General features: G+C 40.4%; 1 protein-coding gene across 8 annotated transcripts in view; it reads left to right on the top strand.

The window, feature by feature from the left end:
- NCOA2 (nuclear receptor coactivator 2) overlaps window positions 1-15471 on the top strand; it is a 184580-nt gene extending 169109 nt beyond the window's left edge. For all 8 annotated transcript variants that reach the window (XM_058830789.1, XM_058830791.1, XM_058830794.1 and 5 more), the window contains 7 exons: window positions 1496-1774; window positions 2475-2552; window positions 3075-3312; window positions 4034-4211; window positions 6470-6668; window positions 12050-12139; window positions 15108-15471. In XM_058830789.1, coding sequence (XP_058686772.1) covers window positions 1496-1774; window positions 2475-2552; window positions 3075-3312; window positions 4034-4211; window positions 6470-6668; window positions 12050-12139; window positions 15108-15119 — 1074 coding nt within the window. In that variant the 3' untranslated portion in view covers window positions 15120-15471. The remainder of the gene's footprint in view (window positions 1-1495; window positions 1775-2474; window positions 2553-3074; window positions 3313-4033; window positions 4212-6469; window positions 6669-12049; window positions 12140-15107) is intronic.
- The last annotated feature ends 8260 nt before the right edge of the window (window positions 15472-23731 follow it).

Genomic DNA, 23731 nt, shown 5'->3' with positions numbered 1-23731 from the left:
AAAACCTTCCCTCAGCCCCTGGTTTAGTCTTCCTTCCTCTCCCCTGCCGCCCCCACCTAGCTCTCCTTCTTCTGACCTGCTTTATGCAACTAAACTGATCAAAACAAAAAAATGGTGGTCAGAGGAACAACTGTAGGGGGACAAAGATAAGATCATGGCCAGCCACAGAGTATAGGAAAGAGGAAAATAAGAGCATGAAGACCTAGGAGCAGAGGAGCAGGATCAAGAGTTAAGTGTAATGTGGGCAACAAGCTTTTGGATTAGCAAACCTGAGATGTGTAAATGTGGTAAAAGTATTTTGAGTAAAAGCTAGTTCCTGACACATCTGGCATCTGAATTTTATTTCCAAAATCAGTATATGTCTGTATAATGACTTAATATTCTCAGGGGAGCCTGCAATAACCATTTCATTTCCCAGCGCTCATCAGCACCCTGAGCATAACTTCTGAAGTAGCTCTGCATTTTAGATATGAAATAGGACCAATGAAATTCTGCTTTGAACATGAGAAAGCTATCTCCAAGCCTATTTGGTACAACACAGAAGTCAGTGAGCTGTAGAGCTGGAGATACAATTTATTGGTGAACTTCAATTTTGCGGTATAAACCTTTCATGCAATATTATATTGGTTTTGGAATGCCACCAAAAATTACAAATAATGGTTTATTTCAAACTAGGCAGTAAATATGTTTCTATTTAATTAGTAATTCAGTGGAAACAGTTAAAGGATCTTGCAGATAAGAGAGCTGCTTCCTTTTAAAACATGTTTTTTAAAATAGGCTTCGAACATTTTACAGCAGCTTAAAGACTTTCTTTCATGAGGGCACTGAAATTTAGATTAACTTCATTTTCAAGGTCAGTGTGGAATAAGCCATAAAATTATTCTGGCTAGAGCAAATATTAGGGGAGTATCTAGAATGGAATTTAGAATTGTGTTAGTTTATTTATGCTAATGGATAATCAGTTAGTGCAAAAGTGCCCTGAAAGAATTAGGCTCTGTGTTCACATTAGTTTCTGTAATAGTTTCAGGCATCTTTATTTGAAGTCATTATTTTGTTTAAAGTTACTGATAAAAATCCACTTATTAATTTGCAATACCTTTGAATTTATCTCAGATTCAATGGCAAAAATACGCTGGCATCACTTCATTTACAGATTTTGATCTAGCGTTAGTCGTTTCAGGTTTTTATTCATTAGAAAAATAATACAATGTCTGTGTAAAGAACACAAGAAAGATTGTGGGTTTTTAAAAAAAAAAACAACAAAACTAAAAGAGATAGGAGGAATTTGTCTCCATGAATATGTTTTGATACTCAAATGTAGAATTCTGCTTATTTTTAAGTTTTACATTGAGGTAAAGAAAGCTAATGTTATTTTCTGTTTCAAAACATTCACGTCCTAGAAGGTTGTTTTCACAGGCTGTCTGTATTAGTCCCGTATAATCCTCTGGAAAGCTGTGTCCCACCAACTGTTCCTATTGTTGGTGTGTTTCTGCAGAGCCAAGCTGTCGACCCCGAGACCTTCCCGAGCCAGGAGTCCAGCATGCTGATGGAGCAGAAGGCTCCGGTGTTCTCGCAGCAGTACGCGGCACAGGCGCAGATGGCGCAGGGCAGCTACGCGCCCATGCAGGACCCCAGCTTCCACGCCATGGGGCAGCGCCCGGGATACACCGCCCTGCGCATGCAGCCCCGGCCCGGCCTGCGGCCCGCCGGCATCGTGCAGAACCAGCCCAACCAGCTGCGGCTCCAGCTGCAGCACCGGCTCCAGGCGCAGCAGGTACAGCCCCTTCCGTGCCCAGCTCCCCTCGGCGGCACGTGCCATCAGCTTGCTCCAAATAGGCTGGGGCTTGCTTCATTCCGCTTTTAAACTAAAATTTAATAGGAGCCACAATAGACAGGATAGTGCCTTGCACAGTCTCTTTTTTGATCTTTTTTTTTGGCATCTTCACATTATTCTTTGTATAATGCATTGTATAATGTATTTTTTCTGCACGATGCAAGAACATGACCAGTATTTAAGCCTAGATCTCACTAAGTCATTAAGTTCTTGTTTCGTTTTTAAATGCATAGGTTCATAGTACTATCAGATATCAATGCTTTTTGTATTTAAGGAGGAAAGATCATTTCTGCCTTCAGTCATCAGGATAAGGTCTAATTTGGAGTAAACCTCAACAGTCCATTCCCAAAGTGAAAAAGAAAAGAAACTATGAAGGGAGCATATTTGGTATAAACAGTGTAGTGCCTGTGTTGTTATTTTTATGCTGCATTATCTCTTTAAGAAACAGCATTCTGTGAATGGTAGTAGGATTTGAGGAAGAAAGTTAGTCACTGCTTGGATGTATATGTAGAACTAGGTCTACAGATCAGCTGATTGGCGAAGTAGATCTGTATGACTCTGTATGTAACACTTTTTTTTTCATTTCATTCTAAAAATTTGGGTTTTGGTGTTGGGGTGGCTTGTTTTTTTTTCTCCTTAGAATCGGCAGCCACTGATAAATCAGATCAGCAGTGTCTCCAATATGAATCTGTCTTTGAGAACTGGAGTGCCAACACAGGTGAGAAAAATAATCCCTTTTAAAAAAGAAATTTCCTTTTTTGCTTTCTTGCCCCAATATAATACAATGGCGATGCTATGTGGCAAATACAGTTTCAATACAAATATTGCAATCCGTGTGATGGGGAGTATTTCGCTGTTTCATTTCTGAGAGTCATTCCCATTTTTACATGGAATGGATGATTGTTTAATAAAGATTTGATACAACTGCATTTTTAACCATGCTTCTCATTTCCTAAAGATGTGTGTTTTTAATGAGCTGCTCCATTTGCCAATACAAATCACTGCAAATATAAATCACTGCAGCCTTAAACACTGGTATTATTTCAGTTACTCTTGCGCTGTTGGAAGTCTTTCCCGGCAGAAGTATTAGCAAGATTATTCTCTCCTGCTTTATATTTTTGTTAGTTGTGTGATGAGGGGGAAGAAAGCTGGAATCTTTGAGATTGCTCTAGTGGAGATGCCTCTGCTGGATGGGTTGCCTTGGAAGGGTTACTGATGGGTGGCGGTGCTTTTCCCCCAGGGCCCCATCAACGCGCAGATGCTGGCGCAGAGGCAGCGGGAGATCCTGAGCCAGCACCTGCGGCAGCGGCAGATGCAGCAGCAGCAGCAGCAGGTGCAGCAGCGGACGCTGATGATGCGAGGGCAAGGCTTGAGCATGACCCCCAGCATGGTGGCCACCGGTGGCATCCCAGCAACCATGAACAACCCACGCATCCCGCAGGCAAATGCACAGCAGTTTCCATTTCCTCCAAACTACGGTACTGGTTCCACTCCCCCTCACTGCATTTTGTCAGTCCTTACTCCCCCATGTTCCTCCCAGTGCTGGGTCCGAGCCCCTGGTCCAGAGACTCTTGCTTGGCTCCTTGGGAACAGTAGAAAATATGGCAGTTTGGGCTCCTTGGACGTTCCACTTTCCTAGCTCTAGTACCAGTTATTCTCCGAGCACTGCTCTTTCCTTGAGCATCAGTGTGTGTAGTGGGTGTTTGTATATGTATAGATATATGCAGATAAATACATGTACACATATATGTATGTGTATGTGTTTTGCTTGATTTTGCTGAATTTTGAGTGAACTAAACAAAAACCTCTTCAATTTAAGTAAGATAAAACAGTCTAAGTGAAGGCATTCCATTTCCTACCCCTAACCCAATGTGTAATATGATAATTAATACCGTTTCCTTTCTTTGTTTTACAAAGCCACAAACCACTTTGTTCTGGGCAGTTACCTCCATACTGTTATTGTTATACAGTTTCTTTATTTATACCTACTATACAAGTTATGTTATATTTATATTAAATAATACATTATATGAAAGTTCTGCTGAAATAACAAAGTATGTCCACCCAACTCAAAATTTGGTATCTACTCTTACAAGATAATAAAAGTAGGACTATGTAAAGACACATCAGCAGGTATGAGCTCTTGGTTTGTTTTAACTCTGAAAGTACAGTGGGTAAATTTCTCATTTTCTTCTTCAGGTATTAGTCAGCAACCCGATCCAGGCTTCACAGGGGCCACCACTCCTCAGAGTCCACTGATGTCACCAAGGCTGGCTCACACTCAAAGCCCCATGATTCAGCAGTCTCAAGCTAATCCTGCCTATCAGTCCTCTACGGAGATGAATGGGTGGGCACAAGGGAATATGGGTGGTAACAGGTAAATCCAGAAGAAAACAAAAATGAACACACAGAGTAATGGGGTCATTTATGGTCTACACTTATTTTTTGGGCTCGTTTTATGTAACTGTTTGCGTATTTGTTTGTTTGTTGTTAACTATCTATCCTAAAAGAGATTTCTTTTCAATTTGGCTTGACGAATTGGTTTAAATTCTGACTTCATACAAGGCAAAGTGAGTGCATAGCTAAAAGACCTGCATCCACTCAATGCATTGCTTTGTCTGTTATAACTGATCAAACACTGTGTGCACAGTGAACTCCAACCCCTAACGTTTGTGTGGATGCATTTCTTCTGCATATGATTTTCATCCCACACTGCTTTCCACATGGCTGGATCAGCTGAGCCAGAACCTATGCATTCCCTACTGCTCTGGAATTGCAGTGACTGGATTATCACCTCCCACTTTAAATGCTGGAGCGTAACCAGGTTCAGCCCATTAGTGCTTCACATGCTGGGGGTCAGCATATAGCTGTCATTCCCTGACAGCATTGTAGCAATACCTCACGCATGCAGTCACCTTTTCAGCTGAGGCCCCTGCCCCAGTGGGTGCAGCTCTAATAATCAGTCTGTCTAAATCAGATGGGTTGGATGTTGAACACTATCAGTGGGCAGCAATGAGCTTCCAGATGGCAGCAATCTGAGATTTTCCTTGGAAGTTGGGAGGAGCTATCAGGTACAGCCTATGTCAGTTGGCACTGGGGTGCACACAGCTGTCTCTAGCACAGTGCTTTTGTCATCCTGAAGTTCTCAGGTTTACTGTCCTAGCACAGCAACATATCTTTTTCCTGCTAGTTGACAAAGATTTAATAAACCCAAAACACCAGTATTTTATTGATGAGCCTAATCCAAGTAAAGTTCCCCCTAAAGCAGCTGATTAATCTCTTATCCTCATCCTTGTCCATGCCTCATCACCATGTATCTTCCTGAAGCATCTGCAGGAGGCGTAGCTGCCACTGCTATGGCTTCTGCCAAAAATGGCAGCAAGGGCAGCTCCATAAGCCCAATGTTTGGCTTTGCTAAACTGCAGCTCTACAGCAGAGACATGTCAAATGTGCTTACACAAGCCACTGAGTATTCACAATGATCTGTAGTGTACTGTTTCAGCCATCCAGATAACAACTTAAAAATGGGGTGAGGTGGCCTGTAAAGACATGGAATTGGAAGGAAGAGAATGGTGGGATTTTCTGAGCTTGGTCCTGTGCCCAGAATGCCGTTGCACTCCACCAGGCCTCAGAGTGCACAGCAATGGCCTAACAGAGTACCCAAGTGCAAGGTTGAGTGTTAACCCTGAAAGATTTCCTCAGCTGTGGGAGCAGTGCTTCACAGGAAAGGGAAAGTCAGCCACTGATACTGAGACACAGCAGCCCTTCCAGTATTTCAGTCTAATGCACCTCCTCTAAACAGACATATTGTCAGTAATAATTCCTTCATTGGCTGTTGAATTATGCTCAAAGACTAGAAAAGATTGGTGTGTAAACAGTGAAGTGCATTTTAGGAAATGTAAAGAAGTCTCTCATGTGTCTTTCAACATAATGAGAAGGAAGATGTTGTCCAGAAAGCACTTGGACTGAATAAAATCTGGGATGAGGGGACTGAATAAAATCTGGGATGAGGTTTCCACAGTTACTCCTCCTTTAGCTGTTCAGAAATGCCCTTAAAGAAACACAGAGGGTAATTGTCTTAGACTTGATGTTGTTTCTTACGGTGCTACATTTTCAATGCTAAGACCTAGTAAATAAATTTCTGCACAATTGCATGTCTATATGTGTGAGCCTGCTTGCCATAACTGTATGTGCAAATCTGGTATTCATATATGCAAATAGCCTATTTTGCAAAAATGAAAGTTTATTACCCTGTCTACAATTTCAGCTCAACAGTCCTGTGCTGTGCTAACACTGGAGGTTAAAGGTGTTTTTCTCTCCCTCCAAACATTACTTTAAAATACATACAAACCTCTTTCAAACGGCTAATTGGCTGTTCTTGCACATTCTTGCATAACAGATTTGTACTCTGCCATAGTTTCACACGCAAAGGCATGCATTTTTGTACACAGACATGGGACCTTAAATTTTGAAAATTTACTCCTTAGACATTAATGCAGCTGAAAACTAGTTTTTCCTTAGAAGTTGGAATAAATGACAGTATATACAAATTCTAGTTTAAGATATATTTTTAAATTTCTTAGTGGCTTCAGCATTTTAAGTCTGACACATTGCTTTTTCCATTCCTTGCTATAGCATGTTTTCACAACAGTCCCCACCACATTTTGGGCAGCAAGCAAGCACCAGCATGTACAACAATAACATGAACATCAGTGTATCCATGGCAACCAACACAAGTGGTATGAACAACATGAACCAGATGACAGGGCAGATCAGCATGACCTCAGCGACCTCTGTGCCTACATCAGGGTTGTCCTCCATGGGTCCTGAGCAGGTGAGACTCTAAGGATGTGGGATGACAGCTAGAGGATTTGCTTTTACTTCCAGTAGTTTTTCAGGTCCACTGCATTATGTTTCTCTTACTAGTTGTCTTGAGAAATGATGGTATTAAAAGGGCTTTGGGTTTAGCTCTGCACTCGAATAGCCAAGGTGACCAGTGAGGTAGAGAGCACTGTAGCTAGCTCCTGGACTTCCATGGGAAGCACGTGCTGGTTGTAGCTCCTGTTCTCAGTAGGTAAGTGTCTGTAGCGCAGTCGCAGTTGCTGATTTTCCCAGCTGTAGAGGATGGCAGGCAGCTGCTTCCTAGAGAGAAGAGTGAAAGCTGCCAGCACAGGCAGGGTTTGGAAGATGCTTCAACTGCCACAGTGTTTGTAGTCCCAGAAAATAAATATTCAATCAGCTTTCAGAACTATCGATGTGGCAACTTTACAAGTACTAAATGCAAATTTTTTGTTATGTGGTGCATATAAAATAGGTTAGTGGATCAATAGGTAAGTAACCTGTTCTTTTCTGCTGAGAGGATGTTTAAACACTCATTCTTATTTGGTAGTGCTACTTAGGATATCCAAAGTAAGAGAAAATAACGTTTTGTTTGTCAACCTGCAATTAAACTCTCTCAGTACTTTAGTAGGTGTTTGACAAACAAATCTTAATTAACAGTCTCATCTATTTGTTTCAAAGCGGACCTTCAGCTTGTTCAAAATACAGCTTGTTCAAAAACACAAGCTTGAAATTACAGACTTTTCTTAGAAATATTAGCAGGAAAGAACCTCTTGTGTCTTCAGGTACCATCTCTTGCTATAACTCTTTTCTGATAGTATAATGTTCCAGTTTAAAGCTGATTATGTTGATTGCTTGTTAATGTATAACTTTTTTCCAGCCTAAATTTGATAATAGAGTATTTACTTTTCCAATCTTGTCCTTTAACTTAAATAGCTATGTTATTTTCTTGTATTTTAGAAAGATTCTATCAAAATGATTTTTTTTTTTTTTTGTTAGTTTGAGATTGTTGGATTGTTTAGTTTTGGGTTTTGTGGGATTTGTCTTGTAAGCCAAACAAGCCACAGTTTTTTGTCCTCTTAGGCTTCAAATTCCCTTTCCTTTCCTGCAGCTGTTCTAGTTTGAATCAGTGTTTCCTAAGCACCAGAGCCATGTGCATAACACTAGTTCTTCCCCATTTCTCTTGAAATACTCTGACAGATATAGCTGCTGTCTATACATTTGTCTTTTACAGCTGCTATATATTGGTGACCCAGAGTAATTTTGATACTCCCAAATCTGTCACCTTCTCTGATATTCCCAGTTGCTAAGCCCAATTATAGCAGACTTTATTTATTATTAGTTCCCAAGTTAATAAAGTTGCACACATTTACTGTAGTAAAACAATAGTAAAACCAAAAAAGAAAAGAGTGGGGATTTAAAGGTGATGACCCAATCTGATTTCCCAACATCGCCATGCTACACAGTTTTTTCTAGGAACCTGAACTGACAAACTGCATGACAGAAAGTTGTCTAGTTTGGTTTCAAAGATTTCCATGCAGGCTACTGTTTCCCCTGGCACAGCTGTCACACTGCTTTTCCTTCCTGTTAGACTACAAGATCTTGTTTCAAGATAGTATTTATGTAACTTCCAGTAAGCTGAATAGCTCAGTAGGCTGAGGTTCTTTATCCATCTCAACATTTGGGTTTCAGCCCATCAGTCTCTTTTTGAATGTACTTTAAACTCTGTTATTGTAACCTCCTCCTAGAAATGTGGACAGAGTATCCAAAGACAGTGATTTAACAGTGACTGCACCAAAGCTGTGTAGAGTCAAGTTCTGCTTGTAATTTTTTCTTCCAATCTATGGGTTGCCTTGGTGTTCTTTTGGTGACAATGTCACACTGAAACCTTACAATGGTCCCCCAAATACTCCTCAGCACATTCTACATAGATGAAGCCTGCATTCTTTGTTCCCAAAAGTATTACCTCCCTCCTGTCTCCATCAAATTGCCTTTCTTAGATCGTGTCTGTTAAGGCAAAGTGCTGTGGCTCATTCTGTGACAGTAACCCTTTTTCCTCCTGATTTACCACCCCTGCACTGTGTCATCTGCAAGCAAATGTTTTGTGCTTGGTCTAGGTCAGAGGTGGCCAGCTGACAGCTGAGGGGCCATTTCTGGGCCACGAGGCAGTACTTTTTAGTCCTCAGGAATGTGCTGTACTGTTTTGCATTTTCTTTCTTGAGGAACATGAATAACTAAAAATGTATACTTGAATACTAAAACTTACACTTTTTTTCCCCTGTTTTCAGGGCATAGTGTTTTACTATTTGGCATCTTTATTTAGCAATTGACCTAGACTCTGCTGAACTTTTCCTTGTAACTGGTGGTTTTCAAAATGACGGTATTTTCTGTAATTCTGCTGACTGTTGTCATTTCATTCATTCTTTGGGGTTTTCTTATACTGTCACCTATGCTTCTGTTTACTTATTCAGTGTCACTTTTTGTTCCATAATACATAATTTGAACTTCACATGCTTGTCTCTTTCTAACCACAGTGAGAGTAACAATAATGCACTGTTACTCCCTGCAAACGTGTTCTAGCTTTTGAAAAAAACTCAACTTTATTACTATTGGATGGTTTTGGAAGTAAGATCTTATTACCTAATAATAAACAGCTGTGCCTGGACAGACTTACCTGGTGAGAAGCAGGTGTATTAGCCCTGGTACCAAACCGATTTTGTCGGCTCTCTCTCCTCTCATGTTGTGGCATTATGCTGTATCATACAGACATACCCAGAGCTCAAAAATACTAAGTCTGGTGTCTATCTGATCATATTTGTGCTATCTCCAACTTCTCTTGTTTACCACCTGGGCTCCCAGCATCATCAAGCAAAAAGACTGTGGCCAAAATGGGCTTGGTAATTATTATATACTTAGAGGTTCTTTTATATATTTGAGGAAAGAGATCTTGTCTCATTTCCATATTCTCTCTTATAATTATGTTAAATCTCTTCAGGCTGCTCTTGTTAATGTTTCCTCTAGGAGGCTGCTACCAGGAATGCTGAAATGCTAGCTGCTGGGTCTGCAGGTTCCTCCAGTCCAAAGCAGCTTCCCTAGGCATCAAGAAAGTAAACCTTCCTGGTGTAGAACCATTCAGAGATCTTACTGTGCCCTTGTCCTCATCTTCTTGTTTGCACAGTGGAACTATTGCCATGGTTTTGCCTGTTAGTCATTTTGCATCATGGATCCTTGCTATTTACTGAGCTATCAAAGAAGCAGTTTGAAATGTATGTAAGAAAAGAGGCTTTTCACTATATGAAATAAACCCCTATTTAGAAGTCCACTGAGAATAGTTGTGTATTAATCTGCTCAGGGCAATACTCCCCTGGCCAAAATTATCATGGCATTTAAGAAGAGTTATCTTGAAATGGTATTTTGATTTTGTTCAGCATGCCAGATTAAAGGACCTCTGGAGTGGTAGGAAACCTTACTTGCTAGACACTTTGGTTGATGGGAGGCTATTAATTTGCTTAATTGCAAAGGAATTGTAAAATGTACTTGTTCTTTCTTAGTCAGATTTTATATTTGATAACACCACTTTACCTTTCTTTAGAAAATCATAAAAACCTTTCCATTTTTTTGTCCTTCTCCATACTTTTCTAATTGAATTTTTTTGCAGTCAGAAAAGTTAATGTGGGGTGTTTTGTCTTAAGGTCTTCTGAAGCAAATGTATTCATATAACAAAGTAGCAGAGGTTTTTTTTTTGTTGGTTTTTTGAGTTTGGGTTGGGTTTTTTTATATCTGATACCATGTCAGTCAGGACTCTTGCATCACTGGCAAGGAGAGTCTTAAATAACCATCTTCATTGATGGTTTTGTTCCTTTTGTAGTGGCCTGGAGCCACCTTCCTTTTCCATACCTGTCCTAAGTGCCATGAGGCAAATTATGCAGTCATCTTTTGGTTCCAAAACTGCTGTTGATTTTGGATACAGTTTTTTTATTTCTGCTTTCATTTTTACCTCCCTTTGTCTACTGAAAAATCAGAAAAAGTATTTGTGTTTGCACATTCTAATGAATGTTGATTAGTAGCAGAAGATGGTTTTTAAACATGGATTCATCAAATGGATGCAGATAGGGTTGCAAAGTTGCCTATTATATTTCTGAATAAAATAGTGTGGGTCTCTTGCCTTCTGATTTAAATTTTCACATTCAGGTTTAAAAATCTCTCCACTTCAAGAAGAAGAAAGCATCACTAGGAGGCTTGCAGCACTTAATCAATTTCTTTGGAGTTAAAATTCATATGGCAAAAATATTTTAAGTTTTTAATCTTTCCTATTGAATTGTAGTCTTTTCTCTGGCAGGATTTGAAACCAGTCTTTAGGTGGTTGCATATGAGTGCATTTTTCAAAATCAATGAATGGCAACAGAAATAACAGTCAGGAGGACCTGAAACAAGACAACTTTGTGTGGTAAATTCAAGAGTCTTCCTCAAAAAGAGATGGCTGAGACAGATCTTATCAATATATGTGTCTAGAGGGAGGGTGTCAAGAGAATGGGATCTACGCTGAGGGAACTAACAGAGAATTGACTCAAGAAAGTCTTCCTAGAAAGAAGTTTCTTTCTTTCCCTGTAAAACTTGTAAGGAAAGCTGTTTCTTCTGATATTCCAGAATCTTGCAGAAGGGCTCTGTTTTGTATTTTATGCCAGTTCCTACATGGTGAGATTAATCCTTTGACTGAGAAAGCAATGCTGTAAATTTGGCAGACTACTCTTTCCACATAAGTAAGCATGACAGACCTTTTGGTTGTGTAGAAATGCACAGCTTCAATACTTTTCTGTGACTGTTCAGAAAATTGTGGAGACCGTCCTTTAGGAAAGCATGCCACTGCACATTTTCCCATTTAATGTTTCTTCCATTGCTTACAAACAGAAAAGTATTGTTAAAATTAAGTCAGTAGTTGGTACAGTTTAGCCTACATGTTATCTCATCAGGCTTTGCAAAAAGAGTGTGGTGGTTTGCAAGCAGCAAAGCCATCTGTTATTGAGGTTAGGAAGGTAGTTACATGTTTCTACTTTCAGAACTTTGGTAGCAGAGATGTCCTCTTCAGATAACACTGACCTAATTTATGGAACCTGCTTTGGAAAATATGCATAAAGGTCACAATATCAGGAATGAAATCTTTGTTGTTGACTGTGAAGCAGAATAATGTAAGTGAAACACATGCTGTGCGAGGGGAGTGCCTGGTTATACAGTCACTTCTCTGACTTCAGCATCGTCCCAGGAGAGGGTGTTGGTACATGCAAGTACTGTAATGGTCTGTAATTCTTCTTTTTAATTCCCAATCCTCCTCCCAATATATTTTTTGATTCATTCTCCTTAATATCTTTTTACCAATAGGTTAATGATCCTGCTATGAGGGGAGGCAATCTCTTTCCAAACCAGCTGCCTGGAATGGATATGATAAAGCAGGATGGAGATGCAGCACGGGTAAGAAATGGGGTACAGGCGCAGCAGAACTATGAACATACTGTGGCTGGAGCGGGTACGGTATCTTTTTACTTACAAAGTTGCTAGTGCCCTGGGTAATAGTAATTAATGTGAGGAAGGATTGCTCTGTAGACACAGAGAAGGAAGGAAGGAGGGAAGGACAGACAGACAGACAGACCGAGGGCGGCCGAGCGGCGCGGGGGCGGCGCCATCTAGCGGCGGCTTCCTGGGCCAGGGCGCGGTGAAGTTCTCTGCTGTTGAAGAATAGGAATTTGGGTAATAGGGAAAATTAAGAGCATCTATCTGAAAAGTTAATAACATGAATGAAAATGAAGAATGTGAAGGCACTGGGGCAGAAGTAACCATACATATATTTTATTGTATCTCTGTCTTTTTTTGTATTCACATGTATGTGAAACTTACTGGATGGCAAATTATTTTCACACCTTCATTGCTCATATGAACATACAAATGTCTTTCTCCAAGAGTGGGGGATCTGTACATAAAGAGTTTCTTCTACAGCCATTTAATGGTCACTTTGATTAATAAAAAGTGTCTTCTGCTGTAGCAGAAGTTGTTATATACCAAGGCATTATTACAGAATCATAAATTGGTTTGGGTCAGAAAGGACCTTGAAGATTTCTAGTTCCCACCCCCTGCCATGGACAGGGACACCCCTGGCCATTAAACCAGCTTGCTCAGAGTCCCATCCAACACTGAATACTTCCAGGAATGAGTCATCCACAACTTGTATGGGCAACCTGTTCCAGTGCCTCACCACATTCCCAATAATGAATTTCTTCTTATATACAATCTTAACCTCTTTTCTTTCAGTTTAAAGCCATTGCCCACTGTCCTGTCACTATATGCCATTGTAAAAAGTCCCTCTCCAGTTCTCTTGTGGGCCTTTATAGGTACTGGGAGGCTGCTGGAAGGTCTCCTGTTTAGTGCATTCTCTAACCAGTTAAATTTCATGTGCTAAGAGAAGCCTGACCGTCAAAGAAGGAAATACCACGTATTGCTGAGGAAAGAAAGGGAATAAAGATGTTGAGACAGAAGCAGACTAAAGGAGGAGGTAGATTTTAAATAATTGTTGAAGCGAGAAGGAAAAGATAGTGAATGTGACAGAAAGGATACGAGAGATGGTGGAGAGAAGTCAGGGTGCAGGTGGAAAGAAAAGAGTGGCATGACTTTTGGCAGGGAATCTCTGGGTGTAAAGTTATCATAATGGAGTCAGTGCCATGATAATGAGGGACAGTAGCAATGCATAAGAGAAGCTTTGTTTCACCTGAAGAAAAGCAACTTCTTCAAACCTCTCAAATTATTTTGGAAAGGTACATCGTGCACTTCGTGATTTTACATTTTTTCTACTAACGTACTTCTGAGTGTCAATGAAAATGCAGTTTATATGCACTATAAATACCTTTCACTGAACCTTGAATTGTAATAGAGGCTAAAGAGCTGCTTTTTTCATGCAACTGGCTGCATAAACTACTCCTACAAAACCTTTTTTTTTTTAAGAAAGTTCAAGCTTTGTAATAATATGCAGCTTTCACACTACATATTTTTTTTTTGAGTTGCTGGTATAGTGGGAGTGTTTATTTAGTGTCTCTGGAGATACTATTTCCTAAATGTCCACCCTGAAAATAAAAACATCTTTGGATTTTCACTTTTGTTTCCACTTCAAAAACCACTAACAGGGTCCCTGAACTGCCTCTCAGCATGTTAGAAAGAGGAGTCAAAGTTTAGTTTGTCCATATTAGTTAGGGCATGAGGGATGTGAGTGTGGTGTCTCTGTGCTGTGATGAAGGAAGAAGGAGCCACAATCAGGACTCAGTGCTGCCCATAGCTGGTCACACACAAAGAACTCCAGCTGCAGCAGCTAAACTGGGAAGAGGAGATGTACAGAACATAGGACCTTGCTTTTCTGCATTGCAGAATAATTCTTGACACTGACTTTGTCAGTAAAGCTACGTTTCTAGGCCTTGTGTGAATGCAGAGGAAGGTGTGGTAAGGTCCAAAGCATGGTGTAGGCAGCTTCCAGAAGGCAGCTGGACTGGTGAGAAAGCTGCCTACCCACCAGCACTGTTCCTGAGCAAACAGGGCCTTCTTCATGTGTGACAGGAAGCTGTGAGCAAAGAGCTGCTCCACAGCCAGAGCCATGGGGTGTGAGTGAAAAGCAACCCCAGGGGAGGAGGAAAATGGGTTTGGCTGGATTGACTCTCTGACCTAACTGACCACAGTACCCCATGGGAGCAGGCATTTACAAGGAGAAGAAGACAGAAAGGCACAGATTGCAGCCACTGGAAGGAGTAGTCTTAAAACAGCTGTGAAAACTACATCCTGGTGTTTTTGTGAATTAGAAAGAAGATCATCAACTCAGCTGAAACCAGTTTGTACTATATTTGTGTAAAGACATCACAAGGGTATTAAGTATGAAGTAAAAACATTTCTAGGGATCCATAGCTGAAGCTGGCTTTACTTCTTTATTCCCTTTTTGATTATGAGTTTTGGAAGGGAAAGTGAGTCTGGGCAGTTGTTTCTTTTGACAGTGATATAGCACTAAGAGATTTTTTGCACATATTCTGAGAATGAGACTTCTTTTTGCCAAACCTTATTGCCATGCCTTCAGCTGGAGTTTACAAGAGGTGGATGATCCTGAGTTATGTTAACATTCAGGATAATTGGAATGAATGAAGGATGCAATGAAATTAAACCCCCACTGATATCAAAGGAACTAAATCACTGGTCAGTTGTATCAGTGTACACAAAGAATAGTTTAGCTTTACAAATTCCAATTAAATTTCAGGTGTAAAGCATTACAGTAATGCACAATTGACAGTGGATGTCGCACTCCAGTATCCCAGATCACAGATCTCATTTTCATTTTCCAGTATCCCAGATCTCATTTTCACTATCCCAGCAGGAAGAATTCATTTGTTTTTCCCCCATTTCTCTTCTTTTGCAGAAATATTGCTGACCCTGAGGGTGGTTTGGTTGCTCCTTTCTTCAGCTGACTGGGCTTACAGCCCCAAACCCTTACCAGTTTGAAGAGCTGCGTCTGTTTGTCTGTCCCGGCGGAGCTGCCAGCCGCAGCGGCTGCCTGCTGCCGACAGGACTCAGCCCTGCCTTCCCGAGGGGAGCCAGGGGGTTGTTGCCGAAGAGCAGCCTCTTCTTTGACAGTCTGAAGCTAGCGTACAGACATTGCTCAGTCTGTTCACTGCATTCACCTTAGTGCAACTTAGATCTCTCCTGCAAAGTAAATGTTGACAGGCAATTTTCATAAACCATGTCAGATTGAATGTATTTAAATGTATGTATTTAAGGAAAAACAACCATGCTCTTGTTCTGTTTCTGTTTAGTTCTAGACCTTGGGGTTTTTTTGCTTTGTTTTCCCTGGCTTACACAGTCTGGTGCAAAGGATTCAGTTCTGTCTGAAAACTGGTGTTTTAGACTAAGGCCTGCATTTTGGGGCGGAGAGGAGGCATGGAGGAGGGCGTAGAAGCAACGTCTGGTACATTTAGAGACCTCCAACAAGCATGTTCCACTGACAGCAAGTCAGAGAAGATCAACTGATGCAGAAAACTATACAGACCAATTTTGAATGGGGTTAAAGTTGTAAAACAGATGAAAATTACCCTGTGAGAGGGCTGTTTATAAGGGGTGATTTGGTTGGGTTTTGTGTTAGTGTTTATGATGCAAGTCATGAATCCAAACATACAAGTTGGTTACATTCTCATTTAATTAAATTCCTAACAATCAGCAAATCTGTTTTTTTTTTTTTAACCTGGCTATCCTGACCTCTGTCATCTTACTCTTTCTAATAGAATTTTAAAAAAGATTACTCCGTTATTTCCTTAGGTGTGTTTCCAGCAATCTGCACAGCCAGTTACTGGATGCTGAACAGCAAAGTTCAATGGTAATGCATGTAATGATTATGGTAGTGGCAGAATTGGTGCATAATATCAAAGATAACTTCTTTAAAGCATGATAATTTCTTGTTCCCATCCCCTTAGCTGGGAAAATAACAATTCCTGTAATACCTATAGCAGATATCACTACAGACTTCACCACTATCATGTTTCTGATTACTTTAAAGCAGTGTGAACTACAAGGACGTTTTGTAAGGTACATAAAATCCAGTTTATATGTAAACAAGCAATAATTTAAGTTGAAAACTTAAGTGTTTTACTTGTATAATTTTTGTGAGATATACATGTTGTGAAGTTGATTCCAAATGAGGTACTTCAGTATTAAATTAGATATCTTCTTAGCCGTGTGTGTCTCCTGGAAAAGTGTTTTGTAAAGGATCACAATGCCTTGATTAGACCTAATTTGTAGGCTTGAGACTTCTCATTTTCTAAGCCTTGTGATTCTGCTCATAATACCATTTAATTAACCTATATTATATGCAGCCACTGTAGGAACCAGTTCTTGATTTTTGTATGTTTATATCCTTTCGTAACAAATCTTAGAAAAACTGTTACTAAGCAGGCCACTGTTAAGGCATGTTGATTTTTTTCCTTGCCCACTGTGGTTTGAATAATCTTTTACTATACTGACATCAGTTTCTGAGGACTTGGAATATTAAGAATTTGATGAGTTTGACCTGTTTTCTTTCTGCTGACTCCTAATTGTTTAGGAATGGTACTCCCTAATTTAGTGCTCCCACTGAGACTCTCCAAATCACGAGCCCACTCGCTCCCCTTCCGTCTTTGCCTGTGGAGGGCTGGAGTGGGGAACTGGAGGCACAAAAGGTAAAGATCAAGAGATATGAACATTTTACTGGAAACAGCAACGAGATAAGAAAACAGTAACAACTACAATACTAGTGACAGAGGGTACAAGAAAGAGACAAACGATTCTCACGGAAACCCAGGACATGCCCGATGCTCCCTCCGCCACTTCGCTGATCCAGAAGAGAGCCCTTCTCCTGGGAAGAGACTCCCTCCCCCCGCCCCCCGGCAATGATGTGAGGTGTTTCAGAATAACCTCTGGGTCCTAGCCATGCCCTCTCCTGGCTACTGCAAAAGTTAACCCTGTCCTGGCCGGAACCAGGACACTAATCCACGAACTTTCTAACCTGAATGCAAATTTTTTGATGTAATGTAAAATGCAATGCATTTTATAATATCTCATCAGCCCTGCCTTTTGGGATTGAAAGGTTTGTCTTGTTGTCATTTAATCTGTTTTGATATTCAGGTGGGAGTTCAAATAAAATAGCAGCTATTCTATATTAAGGCTGAGGAAAATATGATAAAGGCTGTTTCTGTGTTTGTCCCTAAATGAGACAGTGCCACCATTCTGGAGAAGTAACACTTTTTCAGCTGTCACCATTCTGTTGCCACAAACAGAATATTTAGTCAGCTGAGCCATTCTTTGACCTACTGGTGGGAAACAAAAATAACCATCAGCCCTAACCTCCACAGCCTCATTACTACAACTTTGGTGTTGAACTTGCATTATATATCTGATAAAAAATTACTTATATAAGAAATGTATAAATTTGAAGGAGTTAATTTCATGCACCACAAAGTGTAAATGAGTTTTAAAGTAATTTTGTTGCTATTCCATTCTTTTTTGGTTCTTAACCGTAACCTCTGCAGATAGATTATTCTTTTTCACAGTGGAAAAAAAATTGTTTAAATTTGTCCCATTTCACAACAGACCTGCAAACCCTTATCTGTAGTGATTATGATACTTCATCATCCATTGCCATTTTGAAAGAAAGGAGATTGTACCTATCACTTTGGCTCCGTTTGGGTTCATTGTGACTTTTGTCATCTTCTAAGTAATGAAAGAGAAAAGTGAGTGAAGGAATCTTCTGATCATATTGATCACTATAGAAACAAAAAAGCCAAATCAATTCCCTTCATTATCAGTATTTTTCATCCTGTATACAGTAAATTTGTCGGAGAAGTACTTGGATTTTGTTTAAGAGAACAATTAATCAGTGTTCTATTTACATTATTAAATGTGAAAGGCGCATAATGTGAAAAATAAGCATATATACATGGTCATATGACCTGTTTAAATGTTCATGTAATGTGGTGAGTTTAAAAAGTGAAGTGAGCTGTTTTGCTACAAGGAGTTAATTTGTACTCAATCCTTAAAATATTGTCCCACACCGGTATCCCTTTGGGCCTGTATTAATTAAAAGCAATGTTTTTGCAGTTTATACAATACATTTTTTAATCTTTGTTTAAAAGTGGAATTCATATGGGCTTAACAGATGAAATGGGTGGCACAGCTCCACTTGCAGAACCCAAAGATACACAATCAGTTTTGAAATGCAACTTAAGCCATTAATTGTTGGTGTGAATTTAAAAGTTTTCTAGTATTTGTATGGTAGTATGCTGCCTAAGAGCAAAAGCATTCTCTGCACAAAAGAAAATTTACTGTAGTGGCTTTGATTTTAATTAGAATTTTCTCCCTGGTGTTTCTTTGTAGACTAAAACAAAATCTTTTAAGTTTCTTACTACAGGTAAAAGCTATGTGCAAGAACCTCAAAATGCTAAAATCTAGCATAATGCCTTAGATCTGTTTTTAAGTCTTGTATATTCCTACATAGCTGTCTGATGTATTATATTTGTATAGTGAATTGTGTACAATTTTGGAATAAGTGCATCATCACTTAATCTTTATGTTGTTCAATAGAGATGATGGACACATTTCTTCAAACATTTACTGTCATTTAATTTTTTTCCCTTTATGTCATTTGTGGGTTTTATTTGTACAGATCATCATGAAGTTGCATCTGAGATGTGTGTATATGAAAAGATTATACAAGGGTAAAATTAAGCAATATATAAACTATGGTTCTTCAGGAGAAAGCTTACAGTGTTTCAGGTTGTGATTTATTTTCAAAACGGAGTTGACTCTGAACATCACTTTGTTCACCTGCATTGATGTTTGTATTTCTAGTGTTAGCAGTTTATGCAAAGGTAGATATATTCAGAGAAATTTTAAATACATTTATGCAAGTTAATATTGCTTTGCTGATGCTATTTGCTTATTTGATGTTAAATAATGCTATTGTAAATAAAGAATTCTGTTGTTATTGCATCATTTAATAAATTTTAATGCCTTCGGGTTTTACATGGCTTTAGAGATTTCAACATGTTTCTGTTGTGTCTTCATTTGTTTATAGAAGGGTATAAGATGTAGCACTAAAGTACTGGAAGGTAGATGGATTGCTAGGTTTTAAAAAGGCAGCAGGCTTTGGTAATGAATTTCATCTAGTTGTTACTTGCAAGTACTTTCATCTTTTCACGGCTATATAGACTGAAAATGTTTATCTCATGGCTTAATATGAGAATAGTTCATTATGAGTACTTTTTTTTATTAGTCAGGATGAAATGGGCATCTTTCATAGTGGTATCACCAGAGGCAGACCCCAGATGTGGAGATGAGAAGAGTTAAGGGTTTGTTCTCCTTGCTATGCCAAATGGTCGATTTAAGACAGTTGAAAAGGTTTGGTTGGTCAATTAAAATAAAAAAAATAAATAAAAAGAGCTACAAGGTTGCTTGTAGCATTCAAGAATATACAATGTACAAGACTGATCTTATGTTGTCTCTGGGAAATGGATGCAGCAGAAAAACTATATTTAAAAAAATTGAGAAATTAAAGTTATTTAAAGACCTTCAAACATTGGTAACCTTTTGCCATTGCTACCAAAACAGGGCTTATCCTGCAGTTCTCTTCAGCAAAATGGTGGTGATATGAGGAAACCAATGTCACATTATGGAACGCAAGGAAGGAGGTTTCTTCCCAATGTGGAGTCAGAAGCAAGTAGAGAAAATATTCATGTAGTACAAGGCAAAATGTTTCCAGTGGAAACCTTGCCCTTAGACAATCTTATAGTTAATTGATATTGAAAAGAAGATAAAACAGTTTTAGCTAAGACTCCTGGCATCAAAATATGATGAGCTAATAATAATGTCTGATGTAACTGGCTTTATGAAAGAAAAATGCTGCCTTTTACCTTCTAGACTGGGCTTTATTGACACAGACCAGTGCATGTGACATATAGACAAGTTCTTCTAACCAGATGTCATGACCAAAGAAAAAGTGACTCTGCCTTTTGAAGGTCCTTCTCATGGTAAACTGTATGTTGAGTCTTGCAGACTGGACTTTTCACAGGTATAGAACAGGGGTGCCTGGCAGTTATGAGTTGTTCCCCAGCTTGTTGCTCATCACTTACAGTTCTTTATGTGTTGTTCCAGTATAAAAGGAGGGCTATGTGTGCTTGGGCTCAGGCAAGGGCAGGGAACAGCCAGTGGTATCAGCCCTCCCTCTGCTTTGGTTCTTGGACTGTGAAATGTGGAGGTAGAGATGCCAAGTACAGCCTGAGTGGGCCTCTTGACTGAACTCATACCCTGTCTCCTGAAACAGTGATCACAGTGAAACCTTCCTGGTGGATTAGTTCTTGTCCTGAAGATAGCAGAACTCAGAGCAGCCTTGAGTGATTCTGAGTCATTCACATGGCTTTGTGCATGTAGATATATGACTTGTGTAGTGTCACCTTTTTGAAATCCCTGCTGGCACTTCAGCTGAATTCCAGCTTTTACTGCAGGTCAGTCCATAGTCAGAGGTCCTACTCTTTAGTCAGCTAAATGAAGGAAGAATGAACACAAATTGATGAAGTCCTTGGGAGATGTAGGCCAGGAAAGGTCCAAGTTGGAATTGCACTGTGAGTGGACCTGTATGAACAGTGGTCCTTCAGAGCTGGGCATTGAGTTATTTGCCACGTCAGGACAGGTTCTTGGGGCATCTCTTTGTTGAAGAACAAACCACACCAAGAGTTCAAGGCTCAGGTGGTGTGATGGACCCCATTAACCCTTCTCTGACTTAGGTTCCCGTCTGAGCCTCCTTTGTTACTGCTGCTTATGACTCCAGCCTCAGTCAGCATGGTGGGCTTAAGGTAGATGTTGTGACCAGGAGGGAGCCCTTGTATATCTTGTTTCTTCTCTTCAGTCTCTCATTCTGTATATTTACCTGGGGGATGAAAAAAACACACTTAATTGATTACAGGGTTTAAGTTTAAATAGCATCTTGGACTCCAGAGTCTGTAATTCCCCAGTTTCAGTGGGTTGTATTTTTCAATTGATATGAGAAGGCCAGCAAAAGAAAAACAGAATCCCTAATCAGAAGTTTGAGAGACCCTCAGGAGAAGAAAAAAAAAAATTAAATCAAGTAGAGGATCTTAAAGGACAGTTAGAGAAACATTTAATGGTGGCTGAAACAGCACATTCTGCCTGAAAGGGTGAAATCTGATAATTGTACACTGGAGTATGACCAGCATGTGGAGTGCCGGAGGGACCATTGTGTGAGCGCTCCTGTTTGGTGCATCAAGCTGCACCAGCCACCAAGTAAAGGACCCAAAAAGCTCTGTGTGAGGGCTGGGACTGTGGGCAGATGTACTGGGCAGGCAGAAGGGCTGTGCCCAGAGCAAGGCCACCCATGAATCAGTGTTTGTGAACCAAGAGAGGGGGATATGATGTGCTTTTATCGGTGAACACAGAGCTCTACTAGTTAAAGAAGAGGTGGAAACTTAGGTGTGTTTGTGTCTTACATGAGTACCATGAGTGGGTGTGGTTGAGGGTAGCACCTTGTCTGCGTGACTGAGCAACATCCTCTGTGTGTGCATCCTGTGTCTGTGTGTCTCTTAAACTTGTGCTCAGCTTTGCTGCTGGGTGAACCTGCAAGCCATGGCTGCTGTCATTATACAAATGACATCATCAATGACATCATCGTTCTTACGCACAAGGGAGGGTGGGGAGGAAAACCCAGAGTCAGACAGTGTGATTGTCAGGAGCACGAGAGGTCAGTCACTGTGTCCAAAGATGCTGGGATGACTCTGCTCCAATGGGATGAATGTTTTGTTACTTCTCCACCCCTGAGGAGCTGGAATCCTTTTGTGGATCAATAAAAGATTCTGGCTTTAAGAACAGTAGTTTGGGCACAGGGGACAGGCCAAGTGACAATTTGAATGCCATTGGGTTGGTGTTTCCCCCACCTCCCCTGAAGTTAGGCACTAAGGGCAAAAGCACTCCATGATGAAAGGGGGGCTCTGTGCAGAGAAAGGAGCTGAGAGAACATTCAGACAGCCAGAGGTAAAGCTCATTCACTCAGCAAGAGGAACTTTGCTTGGAATGTTTCAGTTCATATTGAATATTCTCCAAACTACTCAACTTTCACTAAGACTTCATTTAAGAATGAAGAAGGTAGCAAAGACTGGGAAAACTGAGATGCTCCCTCAGTCCCATACAACTGCTGGGGAGGTGAAGATGCACCAACTCCTGCGATTGCCCAGGAAATTCTCCCTAGGAGATACTCCTGAGAAGACAGGGGAGGAAACATGGGAAAACTCTCCTACTGCTTGAGAAACGTCCCTCCCATCCAAGTTTCAGGCTATACTTCACTTTATCACTTCATTCTACAACTACTCAGGATGCTGGAAAGTCCCATGGTGATCCTGACGGGGGTAGTTTATTCAGCTCCCTGCAAAACTGTTGGCAAAGTGTTTTTGAAACATGAGAACAAGATATTCCTGCCCTTGCTTGTGTGTTCACTCAGTGGCCCACCCCAACAAAGGGAAGAGGACTGCATCTCTGATAGGATTTTTTTGATCCATATTTTAGACTGGTTTCCCCACCTTTCTCTTGTATTTCATGTATTTTTCAGTTAATTGTCTATTCTCAGTGTACTTGGAATGAGTTGAGGGCAATTAATTACTTTTGTGAAGTCACTGAGCTAATGGTAACACCATTAAAATGCTGCTGTATCTAAACATACAACTACTACAGGGAAAGGAAAGTCAAATCACCTTAATTTGTTTTCCCCTTTTTTTAATAGTCCACCAGCAGATTAAGTTGCTGTTCTGCTACCTATCACCTTCTATAGCCATTGCAATAAACTGCTTCTGCTCCGACCTCATCTAAATTGCAGTTCAGGTTATTTCCATGACAGCATCTGATGCCATCAGTGGGATTCCCATGCGAGCCCTGGGATCATTCTCAGGATGAGCCTCTGCAGCTGGGTATCGGTGCAGGGGCACAGGTGCTAGGGCACAGGGAGCCAACATGTGGGAAGATGAGCATCAGGGAGTGCTGTGGCACTATGGTCTTTGGGGGATCACGAGGATGTTCATAGGTGTAACTTGTGTGTTTGGGAATGTGTAGGAGGCAGGCTGCTTTAAATGTGGATAAGGGAGATGTAGGGTTTAAGATAGATGAAAAACTCACTCATGTCCAAACTGAAAGGTAACTGAATGCTATGCAAGCAGCCTGCAGGGATGTCCCTTGGTGCTTGTCTTTAATATACATCCCCACATCACTGCAAAGAAGGAATACACTCTAAAATCCTGCAGCAGGGAAGGGAGGCTAATATAGTTCTCTGATTACTTTGTAATAAGGCATAGGATCAGGGAAGGGAGGCCCTCCTAGGCTGGGGCTGTCCACAGTGCTGACTGGACTGTTGGGAGTGCATCTGCAAGGCTGCCCTTCTGTTTGCCCCACGTCTCTCCCCGACGCCATGACTTTTTTAATGCACTAAATGCCTTTAACCTCTTAGAGGATGTTAAAGCATCT

Source organism: Poecile atricapillus, chromosome 2, assembly GCF_030490865.1.
Source record: "Poecile atricapillus isolate bPoeAtr1 chromosome 2, bPoeAtr1.hap1, whole genome shotgun sequence".
In the NCBI taxonomy this organism is placed as follows: domain Eukaryota; kingdom Metazoa; phylum Chordata; class Aves; order Passeriformes; family Paridae; genus Poecile; species Poecile atricapillus.
Note: the sequence above shows the minus strand (reverse complement) of the source record. Positions and strands in the feature narration are given on the sequence as shown.